At 39.4% G+C, this 12,833-nt stretch overlaps 1 protein-coding gene and 1 long non-coding RNA gene across 2 annotated transcripts; one reads left to right on the top strand and one right to left on the bottom strand.

Moving 5' to 3' along the window:
- Positions 1 to 24: 24 nt before the first annotated feature.
- On the top strand, positions 25 to 12,253 carry LOC146504945 (RING finger protein 122-like). The gene is made up of 6 exons (XM_085182003.1): positions 25 to 749; positions 3,303 to 3,459; positions 4,632 to 4,674; positions 4,803 to 4,844; positions 7,975 to 8,057; positions 8,925 to 12,253. The coding sequence occupies exons 1-6, from the start codon at positions 725 to 727 to the stop codon at positions 9,037 to 9,039; spliced, it is 465 nt and encodes a 154-aa protein (XP_085038129.1). The 5' UTR covers positions 25 to 724; the 3' UTR covers positions 9,040 to 12,253.
- Positions 6,626 to 7,860, bottom strand: LOC146504946 (uncharacterized). The gene is made up of 2 exons (XR_014877463.1): positions 7,138 to 7,860; positions 6,626 to 7,099 (listed from the first exon to the last, which is right to left on the bottom strand). It is a non-coding gene; the product is annotated as an uncharacterized LOC146504946 (long non-coding RNA).
- Positions 12,254 to 12,833: the final 580 nt, after the last annotated feature.

The following is a 12,833-nucleotide window of genomic DNA, read 5'->3' as shown; positions in this document are numbered from 1 at the left end:
AGCAGGAAGCCGGGGGAAGAGATGAGTTGCTGCTTTCCACGGGAACACTGAGAGGCTGCCTGCCTGCTTGGCTGGCTGTGCTGCCGGGAGAACCCGTCCACGTCCCTCCCTTTGTCTCTCCATAATTGGCAAAGGCAGGTTTTCACAGCCAGAGAGGACGAAAGCAGCGTGGAGATCTAAAAGGAGCGGACAGAGGAGTGAGAAGAAAGGGAAAAGAGAACAGAAGAAGAGGAAGGGAAGGACAGCCTTGTCACAGTGTTTCGAAGGGGGAAACAAAGCCAGAGGCTCATAACAAAAGTGCTGCATGGGATTTGGAATACATTTCCTTGTCTTGTCAGTGACATTGGTGTCTTCTCATCAGCACAACTCCACGTCGGATTCTTTGTCATTTGTGGGGAATGCACAAAGGAGCACTTTAGTTTCTACCTCTGATACATTCGCAGCCGTCTGGGAGGCAAAATCTCACATAAGTGGATGTTTTTATGACATTCATGGGGTAAAATCATCACAGCAGACTGAAACATTGTGTTCAAGGTCCTAGGCGTCTCTGATCAGGTGTACTGACTCTAGACCACAAGGATTTAACACAGGTATAAGAGGAACCTGGAGGTGGACATCATTTTCAGTGCTGGAAACAATCCCAGAAAAGTTGTGCAAATTATAGTTTGTGATACTGGAACGGCTTACTGGGTTTGCTATACGAACATTTCTATATGAACATTTGATGCATCCTGTCCACTGGTGTAACGGTAAGTGACCTGGAGCCAGTTTGCCCTCCTAAAAGAGTTATATTAAACTATTCCACCACAATTTCCTTATACATAGTTAACTGATTTTGATTGGATAATGCTACTGGTGTTTTCTATTAACTGATTTATACATTATTAAGCTGTTTGTAGGTAAGACATGTTTATATATAATTGTTTATATATAATTGTCCTTGGTGTGGAAGGACTTTCCACAGTCACTAGATTAGTGAAGAGCTGACCCAACCCTATCCTGATGTCATGAAGTTATGACAACAGTAACAACTAGGCCACAACATGTTTTACTATTTTTATAATTTTAAAAAAATGACTGCAAAAAAGTTTTTCCTACTTAATCATCTTAAAGATTTTTATGCTACACATTTCTACAAATTTTCCATCCAAAACACATCAAAATAAAACTAGTCATGTTTAACAATGATATAATCCTATCCCCAACTAATGCATGTGCACAGTAGCCTAGCCTTTAGTGCTCCACTATCAATGATTTACTAGCATCGTGCTAAGATTACCTCCTTCGTCCAGACGTCCTCCTTAACCCTCCTCCTAAAACCCCCTGAGACTGTCACCTGCTGCGGTGACCCTTGTCCATTAGAGAGTGACTTCTGAACCAGACTTCCTCCACTGTAGCTTAACTTCCTGCACTTTAGTCTTGGGAAAACATTAATTACTGTGGTTTAAACCTGACGTTTGTTGCATGGAATGAAAAGTGCCTTGCTCAAACCCCTCAGGCTAAGAACTTGTTTCTCCCCAAGCTAAACTAAGGGGTGTTGGGCCAAAAAGCAAGTAGAACACATTCCTTTATGATGTAAGGACAGATATAAAAATTCATATTAAAGTCGGTCTATTTTAGGGTGTGGAAAGCTGCTTGTTTTCTCCGTCTTCATCATGAGGATAGCAAACATCACCAGAAACAAAAATCTGACCCCAAAATCCCACAATACTTTCCCACAACTTTCACCTGAATTCAAACACTCTGGGAAGCCCAAGAATGCTAACAGGGTAAGCAGTTTGCAATTTGAAACAAGAGGCTTCACAGATGCAGCTCGTGTGCCAGGCTTTACAGACTGCACAGACACAAGAGTGCACCCCCTAAAACCCAACCCTACATCCACTGTGGAGGGTGGAAGGAGATAAAGTGTAGACAGGGTGATGTATGATGGTATATGTTTGCTACAGTGACCTGTGTGGAATATACACCACAGGCAAACCTCTGGTGGAGCTGGGTGGTCTAATACTCACATAAAAATGTGTTTATACACACAGGTGTTAAACTTATGTTGTTGACCTTCATTCCCTTGATCTAAAATAGCAACGCGACACACATGGGAAGTCCAAACTCGTATATTTTTTGAAACAAGTTTAACAGCCTGATTTTAAAGGCTAAAATGTTTGCTAATGCAGGCAACATTAACAACTGATAACAACTCTAGGCTGCTTGTTGTCCACCAACTGCCGAGGAAAGTTCTGGTTGCTAGCTGCTAAATGTTACACGTTGATCAGTCCTTAGCTCTTAGCTACTACTCTGGTCAAGCTAATGGCTACATAGCCTTTAGCTAGGTAGCCAATGGCAACGTTTAGATATGAAGATAATAGCTAGGTAGATGGGCATTAGCTTCCTAGCAAAGGGATAAATTTATCTGCCACTTGATGCCGGGCAAGTAGGGTACATCTGGTTCATCAGAGTTTTCTAGTGACAAGTCTGAAGAGAACAAAAAGAACCTGTAAAACAGTATAGTTATGAAGCATTGCAAAAAATTGTTTAAAAAAAATAAAAACTATCGTGTGTATTAGCTTTTCCTTTCCTTTTGTGCACATATTGGGCTATTAGGTTCATTTCAGAACTACAGACAAAGGACATAAATTGTTCAGAATAAAATTAAATAGAAGCTTGCCCACATCTTTATGAATTTTGCAAACTATTTGGGTCATAAATATTCTGTGCAGAAAAAGCAAGCATGCTTTCTTTCTTTCCTAATGATTTCTGTTGGCATTTTAATTCCACAGCTGAATTGGCTGACTAATAGCTTTGTTTATTGTGTTGCCATACAACCAGGCATGAGAAACCATGAATCTGTATTTGCATTATCACCAACAGTATATTCATGAGTGGCTTGTTCTTTGTGTCAAGATATGTGAACAGTGAGCCTTACATACAGGCCACTACCAACATATTATGGAAATATTATACACTGACATTATAAAATGATCCAGTTTAATAATTAACTGTATTTTAACTTGAAACCATTCATAAATGATTGCTGCTATAGGTATTTATTATATAGCTCAAAATACCTTTTCATAAATCTGAATAACTAAAATGTTTATTGTGTCATTAAAGCAAATTTCCTTAGTATAAAAAAATCAGCTGTGATAAGCTATTGTGGTGGGACTGGTTTACACTAACGTGCAAGTAGTTACGGAAGTCGTTTTCTTATGAGTCAAACTGTGTTGCTCTAGCTGTTTTAATACAGGTTGAGGTAGTTTATACACTAGGTGCAGTCTTTTTCCTCTGTGTGTATCCTATTCTCTTAGGGTGTCTATGTAACCTCGGACTGCAGAACTCTGATCCTTACTGCAAGATGACATCAGAAACATTGCACGAACTGCCGCTCAACGTCTACATAATCATCCTGGGTATCGGCCTCTTCATCCTCATGCTCAGCCTCATCTTCTGCTGCTACCTGTTCAGGTACAGGACAAAAGGCAGTACAGCTTTAGAGCTCCTGCATCAGATAGCTCTACAAAACTCTTATATTTGTGTGTTTCTATGAACTAGTCACCATTTAGTCATGTGCATTTATTCATTCTAAGTCTGACAGACTCTCAGTGGAATTGGTCTCTAATTCCAAATAGTAAATGGGTCTTTCTCTTTTAATAAACATCATAAAATTTGTTGTTAAGTAGACAGGATTGTACACCTAACTTACAAATACAAATAACAAAGGAGTCAAAAATAGTTCCAAGACATATTTAATCCTCCATTCACTTGTACAGGATTTTTTTTTTTTTTACCTATATTGGAGTGTGTTACAAAACAAAACATGTTGTTTCTCAGTTTCTTGCAACTGTGTTTCATCCACAGCCAGACTCACTTCTTCGTATCATCTTTTATCATTTGGCATTGATATGGGAGTTGAAATGAGTCACATGAAACTATCAGTCCAGCTGAAACAAGCTAAATTATATCATGGGGTGGGTTCACATGAGCAGATCTTAATGGCTGACTCTGAACATTAGGAGATAGTATTTTCCGCTGTCATTGCATTATGTGGAAAAACATGGAACATTGTTGTTTGACAAAATGAAGTGCTGACAGAACAGGGTTAGGACAGGGTGCTGCTTTCAAGCGCTAGCATTCCTGGAAAAAGTCTGTCTAAATGGATTGATGAAGTCATGTTTCATCAGTCATATTGTGGTTTCGCTAGCAAAGGTGTAGCGAAGATACCCTGGAGACAAAGGTGCTTTTACTTATCCTTCAAATTTAGTAAGGGATTGGTGAACTAGCTATTTGCTTGTTCCCCAAACCCAAAATAATGCTAATCTATTTATGCTTTACACAGCCTGTGATCAGTGCAGTACAACTGAATTTCAGCCAGATTTTTTTCCTACAAGCGCACATTCCTGACTGAGTTACAGTTCTGCTCAGTACAAGAGTGGATGGACAGGCTGATACATGAATTTCACGTTGTGTGAATTCCAGACCTGCTCAAAGTACTATCCCAGCTGATTCCTACAGCATGACAAGACTTGTAATGGTGAAGACAGATATGGAAGCATCAGACATAGTTTAGAGCTTTCATGCATCTAAATAAAATAATCTAAATAAAAATAAATAATATGTTTCTTATTTGTGCTTCACAGACTGAGGCGACGAGGTGCTAGAGGGCAGTACGGCTACAACGAGGTAATATATTGATATTGTGACCAATATGACAAGTGCCAAATTGTAATCCAGTTACACTGATGTCCACTTTTTCTAGAGAACTGCCATTTATATGTATATATTTTACACAAATCCCTTCTTCTCAACAGGTTGTTTTAAAAGGAGCGGAGAAGAAACTGAGCCTACTTGGTGTAAGTTAAAGGGGCAAACTGGGCTGAGATGAACAGGAACCAGAGCCAGTGTTAACTATTTAAAAGATATTTGTTATACATCCTTTTTGTTAAGTGATTTAAAATGTGAAAAGAAAAACTAAATAAAGGGATTAAATGGAAACCTAATTTACTGCTGAGCTGTAGTAAATCTATAATTCAACCAAAGAAATAGGGAACCATTGTTTGGTGTGACTGCAGCGTAAATATAGGATAGGATCAGATAAGTGTAAACTTCATCCTACTCCTTTGACTCTTATGACAAAATGCCATCATATCTTTAAAGGTCAAATAAGAGGAGATCATGTAAAAGCATTATACATTATGTAAAACCTGCCAGTTACTTTTAGAACTACTTTCTTAACCATTAGCTGCTGGTTTTGAGGTTTAGCTAGCTACAGCAATTACAGTCATGTGAAAGTTTTCACTCATTGGGGTGGCTGTAGCTCAGGAGGTAGAGCAGGTCACCTACTGATCGGAAGGTTGGAGGTTCGATCCCAGGCTCCTCCAGTCTGCATGCCAAGTATCCTTGGGCAAGATACTAACCCCAAGTTGCTCTCCGATGCATCCATCGGAGTATGAATGTGTGTGAGTGTAGTTAGAAAGCACTCAGTATAGCGATAGTGCTTGTGAGAATGGGTGTGACTGGGTGAATGTGGTGTGTTGTATAGAGCGCTTTGAGTACTCCGGGAGAGTAGAAAAGCGCTATATAAGAATCAGTCCACCACTCAGTCCACTCAGAGTAATCTAGGCAGTCCTGTGAAAAACTAAATACACCTGTACTGCTTTATTGAAATTATGACAGTAAATAACAGCCACATTTTAAATAGTCTCTAAAGTCTAGCATTTACCCAGTATATATGAAGGGAAGGTTTTTTATGATAGTCAGATAGTCACCTGTCCAATGCCATACTCATCAGCGAATGTTACAAGTCCTCAGATGTAACTAGCAGATTTTGTTGAATATGATGCAAACTACTACAACCAGTGTTGGTTACTTGAAAAAAGTAATCAGTAACTAATTGCTGATTACTTTCACAAAAGTGTAATCCAGTTACTTTACTGATTAGTTATTTTCAAAAGTAATTAATTACTTAGTTACTTAGTTACTTTTTAAAAACATGATTTACTACCTGAATAGGTGATTAGTATTAGTTTTAATCTTTTAACTTTATGCATCAAGCAAAAATTGAATTATATGCAACATTCTCTGACTGGAAGAAATTTGTTTAATATTTAAACCTATTTTCTGCACATTCCAGCACATAAAATAATTTTTTTGTGTGTGTGTTTACACTCACTCTTTCAAATAGATGCAAGTAAAACACAGCAGAAAATAAATAAAGTCAAAGACTAGCGGTCCTTTTGCTCTATTTTCACCTGTGAAGCAGGAGTAGGGTAGGCGGAGGTTTACCCTGGTGCAGGTGTGCCGCAGCGGTCAGTGGAAGAATCCGCGAGTTTCTCTGTGAGTTTCCCATTACGTTGTAGCGCACTCGGTGCTTGCTTGTTAATTACCGTTTTTGCAATAGTAATCCCTTACTTTACTTGTTACTTAAAAAAAGTAATCGGATTACAGTAACGCGTTACTGCCCATCTCTGACTACAACAAAAATGAAGTGGCAGTATGTTCTTAGAAAGAATTTTTGAGTTATTTTTCGTTTTCCCACAGGAGGGAACTATGGTGTGAACTAACACAATGATTTTTGGGGTCATAATTGGATACAAATGGCAAAAATTGTCAGATGTGGCTGAAAAAAGTATGCCAATCTATGGATTTGGCATCTAGATTTAGATTAATCAAAAGTGAAACATACAAACTGCTGAAATAGCAGTGAAATAAAACAGGTGCATAGTTGGCCCATACATAGTAATTTACAATCTGGTAACATGCACAATTGATTGGAGTTTTATTTTCAAGTTCGATGTGACAAATTTCAGTCTACTTTTCAGCGTTGTCATCCCGCTTTCTCCTACACAAAAACAGTTTTTGCCTCACATTTGGCTTTTAGTGATCTGGTCAGTCTACAGCAGCGGTCCCCAACCCCCGGGCCTCGGACCGGTACCGGTCCGTGAGTTGTTTGGTACCGGGCCGTGAAAGTTGAGGCTCAGGTGTGAAATGTATGGTTTTCAGGGGTTTTATCGGTTTTCAGCGTTATTTTGTTATCGTTTTTATCGTTAACTCAGTTTTCCTGGGTCTTTTCACGTGTGTTATGAATAAATCTTCTTTTTTTCGGTACCTGTACTAGTTTTATTTTGTTGTATTTATCCGCAACACCTTAAAGGCCGGTCCGTGAAAATATTGTTGGGCATAAACCGGTCCGTGGCACAAAAAAGGTTGGAGACCGCTGGTCTACAGGGCCTGGGCACCTTGCAGTCACTGAGTCAACCATTAACTCCTTTGTATACCAAAGTATTCTGAGTCAAATATGCCATCTGTCTGACAGATAAAGCTTGACCCAAACTGGGTCATAAAACAGGTCAGTGATCCCAGGTACAGATGCAAATCTACAACCCGAATGGGTAAAAAAAGAAAAGAATCAAAGTGACCCAGTCAAAGTCCAGACCTCAACCCGGCTGACACGCTGTGACAGGACCTTTGTGCATAAACAAATGCCCACAAAACTCAATGAACTGAAGCCACATTGTATAGGAGCCACTGATAAAGTCCTGCAGACTTTACTTTAAGTTATGGCTGTTACAGGTGCTCCACGAGCATGGCTTCATGACTGTAGCTACCACTTTGTGCTAGATTTTATGTATTTATAATTCATTATTTTAGCAGTTTGATACATCATAATAAGCGTAACTAGATTTTGGAAAAGTAAAGCAATCGAATAACTGATTAAATGCCAAAATTGGTATTGTGGTTATTCACCCAAGAGAAACAGGCGAGGTACTCACAGCTAGCAATAAATGTGTGCTTCAGGAGCTTCAGGAAGATCTCTGAAAAATTATAGTAACTGCTATATCTTAATGTAACTTTTAAGCTACCAATGAGCGAATGAAAAGATGGTCTCTATTGTGAAATCACACCCTGATGTTACACAATAAGTGTAAAAAAAAAAGGTAGTAATTTTGAATTTTGAATTAAACCATCATTTGGCCTTTTCAGCAAACATGTGCGGTGTGCTTGGAAGAGTTTCGCAGCAGGGACGAGCTTGGAGTGTGCCCGTGTTCCCATGCTTTTCACAAAAAGTAAGTTGTTTAGTACATCATTCCATGGTAATTATCAAACCATCATGAGAGCAAACAACTGACTCCATGTTATGAAAACTCCAAACTCCAAACATGTTTCATTTGTTTTAGTGGTTTCACAAACTTGTAATCATGCACCTAAGCTGACTGCCCAACCGTGGCTCCATTCGTCTTTTTTAAAGCTTAAAAGTTTTAGTGAAACGTGCAAGGATCTCAACCAGCTGGAGAAACGACATGTGCAAATTTCTTGCTGGTCTCTGCCTTCAATTAGCAGCTGACGCAATCACTGAAGCCGAAAAAATTTGGAAAAAGATGCCCAGCAACGCTCGCAGGAAATGACTACCAGATTTCTAAGAACTCTTGACCGTGCATGTTTGAACAGGAAGACCTTTGTAACTGAGCCTTGAATTTACCCTGCAGCTTAGGTGTGACAGTAACAGCAGCAGTTTTAGACCAGCTTCTGGAATGTACATGCTGTTTACAAAGTGTGTGAGCTGTCACTGTCCCTGTATTTCTCTTTTGTTGTGTTTTTAACCACTAAACCATCACTGCGTCGCCAGGGATCTTTTTTGGGGCAGGGTAGGTTCAGTTCATATTGACCCTTTTATATAGACTTATCACCTACTTGGTGTATTCAGGTTTAAATCTTAAAATAGGAAAGCTGAAAGGCCAAAATCCATGTAAAGGAGCTGAGTTAAAAGGTAACATGATCTTGCTTCTGAGACTGTGCTTGTTTAACATGTTGCTAAAATGGAACCTTAAGTATTTCTCTGGTGATCTGATGGATGCTACGTGGTTAAAACTGAACCTTTTCACATAACTTTGCAACTTTGTGTCTTTGCCTCATGTCTGTCCACATTTATGCAGGTGTCTGCTAAAATGGTTAGAGATTCGCAGCGTGTGCCCCATGTGCAACAAGCCCATTTGTCGCCTCCAGCCTGACCACCAGCAACCAGTGCCTCAGAGTCTCCTGGAGGTCTGAGAGTGGAGCGTACGTCCAGCAGCACTCCACGGCTCTTCAGTCAATTGACCTGTCACTGTACAGAATCCTGTTCCACAATCTGACACACAGTACTTTTAGTAATGTGAGTATTTATGAGGCAGAGCTCTTCTGAAAGTGGAAATAAATATAGATATGAGAGTAAATAAGGAAAGCCAAAGAACATTCCCGGCAAACTGAATAAGGCGAGACATGGGAATGGTAATCACATTTGATCTGTATGTACACGGCATTCATGATAGAGTTGCAGTAGGTAGAAATCAACCAAAGGCAGAAAAAAGGAGAAAGTTCGAAAATAACCAGCCATCTCCCATGGCTTTCCCATCGTTGGGGTTCCTTCTACCAGATGTGCCCAAAACAAGGTAACTTCACTGTTAACATCATACAGAATTCAAACCTCTCTCACCCACCTGAAGGTCCTGCATGTTCCTGCTTGAATTCATTTCTTTAGATAAAAGGTGTACATTTTGCAAAAAAATGGCTAATTTAGTTTGGTGTTATTCTCCCTTTGTGCAGCCATGCATAGCTCCAAGTGCTCTGGGTATGTTTGGATCACCCGTCGGAAGTCCCATTCATGACTAGCTTTGCAGACACAAAACAGACTTTTTTTTAAAAGTCAAACTAACGCAACCATGATAGCGGTGATCATCACTATCGACCATAGCTGGGAATGGCCCAGAGACCAGAAAGCAGTTTCTAGTGGAGGACTTGTTTAAGGCCAAAAAGGCATATCAGGTCAGAAGGTAGCACCAAGTTTTTCAGTTTTGGCTCTCTTCAAGTTTGTCCTCTTTTCCCAGCTGACATCAAGTGAGGTTTGACTGTTTTGAACAGAAGTGGAAGAGATTCAGTGAGCACCAACCTGGGCACACCAAGAGTTAGCAATCCAAGTGCAGCACTTCACAGTGGGATAATCTGGAGTCAGATTTAAATAAAGCTACTTTTTAATGTGTGGTCACAGAATTATTACTTCACCTCTTGGCGATCAGCTATTCCAGTCTGTGCGGATTGCCTCGCCGATCATGAGCTAGCTTTTTAAAGCCTGAAAACAAAACCCAGAGAAAGTGCAGCACTCCACTTTCCTCTGCAACTGCTGGATTACAGCACGGTGGGAGGTTATCGATTTTCTTTTTTTTCATTGTTGCCAAAACGATTTTGTCCACTGTAGCTTTAACACAGTCAAGCCAGATGTGTAAACTAATGGACAAGTGCCTAAGAGACTTTGTAATATAAAAGAGAAAAAGAAACTGGATTTGAAGTGAAAAATGTAGCATCCATTTAGTTTTGTCAAAAAAACAAACAAACAACAAAAACAACAATAACTCAGACCACAAATCATGCTTCCCTTCATCAACCTGTGATGACAAAGTTGTGTCGATTCGTGTTTTCAAATTCAAATTCAAATTTTTATTTGTCACACACACAACCATACACAGTATGACATGAGGTGAAATGCTTGTAGCGCTTCCCAGACCTCAACAGTGAGAAGAGTCCATTGTTGGGATGGGAGAGGTCCATCATAATCTTCCTAGCTTTGGTCTTGCACCGCTTGGTGTAGATGGACAGCAGGTCACAGCAGGATTCAGTTTGCTGGTTATGGTGAAAGAGTCGGTGCTACGTGTGAACAGTGAATGTGAAACTTGTCAGACATAAGTCTAAACTTCAGACTTCAAAAGGCTCCAGTTTAATATAGACACAAGTTTTGCTTCAGGTTTGGCTCCAGCCACCAAAACTTTTGTGCAATTTAAAGACAGCATCATCATCAGTGTATGAGCAGGATCATTAGCAGATTGTAGCGATACCAGCTAGTTGTCACTAGTTAACACAAACGTGCTGATCAAGTGGGGTCAGATAATATAGCTTTACTATAACTGAACTAATGAGATTATTTCTGCCTTCAGAGCAGCTCTGCCTCTGAGAAATGTTTGTATGACAAACTCCAGTCTGCTTGTTTTTTTTGTTCTTTTACTTTACCCAAAAATGACATGCAGCCCCTTGTGAATATGATTTGTTTTGATCATTTGCTACATTTTCATAGAGCCTGAGAAAAAAAGTACAGTGTCTTGACAATGTTATGAAGAGATCTGAACCTCCTTTGTCTCTGTGTGATGAGACGACAACGATGATGATGATGAATGCAGAGACTGTAAAGAAAGTGCAAAATGACCCACGGGGCTGATTTAACTTAAGGAAATGAGATTATTTTGAACTAACAAGAGGATGAGGTGTATTTATTCGGGTGTATCTACTATTTCTCAGTCAGCTCTGTACTATATTGGGTTGCCAAGCTCAGTGAAGGTAGCCATGTCCCAAATGACAAGACATTTGATTCATATAGGCTCTGACAGAAAAGCGCTGCTTGTTCATCTACAGCTAAGGGTCTCGAGTGACTCACCCACTAAAATATACCTGATTTTGATATTTGTTTCTTCTTCTTCTTTAAAAAAAAAATCATAACAAGGTTTCAGTAAAAATATACTGCGAGTCAGTGATGACACAGCACTTTCGCAGGAGTGCTAACATGAACTAATTCATCTTTAAGGCACTCTTAGCTCCCCATGTGTGAAGAGCTACACTTGCTAAAGTAAGAAGGGACTGCAGTGACATGAAAGAGCCTGTCCGAGAACAAGTGAGGTGCATCATAAATATAATTCTCTGTGTTCACCATGTTATACAGGTTAAGTACTGTGTAAACTGTAACTATAACAGTTTCTGACTTCTAAAATATATTCAGTACAATCGGCTTTTTGATAAGGTTGTCTGGATCCACGTCTTTTTTTTTTTGTCTAGATTTGTTACATGTACACAATTAAAACTGTTTATTTCTATGTTGTCATTTTAATATATGAAAGAAAAGCCTGTTGGTACTCTCGCTATATTTTAGCAACTCTGATCTTTTACAATGTGTCCTCATACAGAATAATCACAGTGTTATAACCAATGAGGTGCCACCTTATCGGTGCTATATAAATGTACCCACCAATAATTCTGTGTAAGTTTAAATACAGTTTGTTGTTATCTTTTTAGCAGTGTCTTTGGTGTTGACAACCTCAGCCTGTTGGTTCGTCTCTCCATCAAACACTTTGAGCTTTGAAGAAACCAGACAATTATTGTACCGCTATGGGATGCTGTAAAAACCATAACTGGTCCCCAGTGGGGATCCAGATTACTTTAAAATTAAAGTATTCACATATCTGTTGACGTTTATCCAGCATCTTCATTCAATCAAAAATTAAATCTGTGTTACATTTTATGGTTTGTGCCTAAATGTCTGTGTAGGTTCTCAGTCATAAAGTTCATGGTAGACTTAAATGCTTGAAATGAAAGCAGCTGGACCTCTTTTGGTTTCACCTTTCATCCAAGAGGTTTCTTTGGTTTAATCTAGCAAACTGAAGAAGCCTTAATGGTTTGCAGCCACATATCAAAGGAATTACAGGCTATTTTCATCAGCGTACCTGCTAATTCACTGACATGCTAAACTAAAATAGCAAACATTACTTTTGAAACATCAGTAATTTTAGCATTATTACTGTTAGTTTGCTAGCATACTGACCTCAGCATTCAGCTTCAAAGTTCTGGTGTACCTATTCAATTCAATTCAATTCAATTTTATTTATATAGCGCCAAATCACAACAAATGTCGCCTCAAGGCGCTTCATAGATACAGAGAAAAGCCCAACAATCATATGACCCCCTATGAGCAAGCACTTTGGCGACAGTGGGAAGGAAAAACTCCCTTTTAACAGGAAGAAACCTCCGGCAGAACCAGGCTCAGGGAG

The sequence above is a fragment of the Neolamprologus multifasciatus genome, chromosome 13, assembly GCF_963576455.1.
Source record: "Neolamprologus multifasciatus chromosome 13, fNeoMul1.2, whole genome shotgun sequence".
Taxonomy (NCBI): Eukaryota; Metazoa; Chordata; class Actinopteri; order Cichliformes; family Cichlidae; genus Neolamprologus; species Neolamprologus multifasciatus.
This window is presented reverse-complemented; position numbering and strand designations above follow the sequence as displayed.

Bases quoted from the DNA above. Each gene is read 5' to 3' on its own strand.
- LOC146504945 (XM_085182003.1), top strand. From the start codon at position 725: ATGCATCCTGTCCACTGGTGTAACG. The intron at 4,675-4,802 runs GTAATATATTGA...TCTTCTCAACAG, and splicing joins GGCAGTACGGCTACAACGAG to GTTGTTTTAAAAGGAGCGGA. The intron at 4,845-7,974 runs GTAAGTTAAAGG...TGGCCTTTTCAG, and splicing joins AGAAACTGAGCCTACTTGGT to CAAACATGTGCGGTGTGCTT.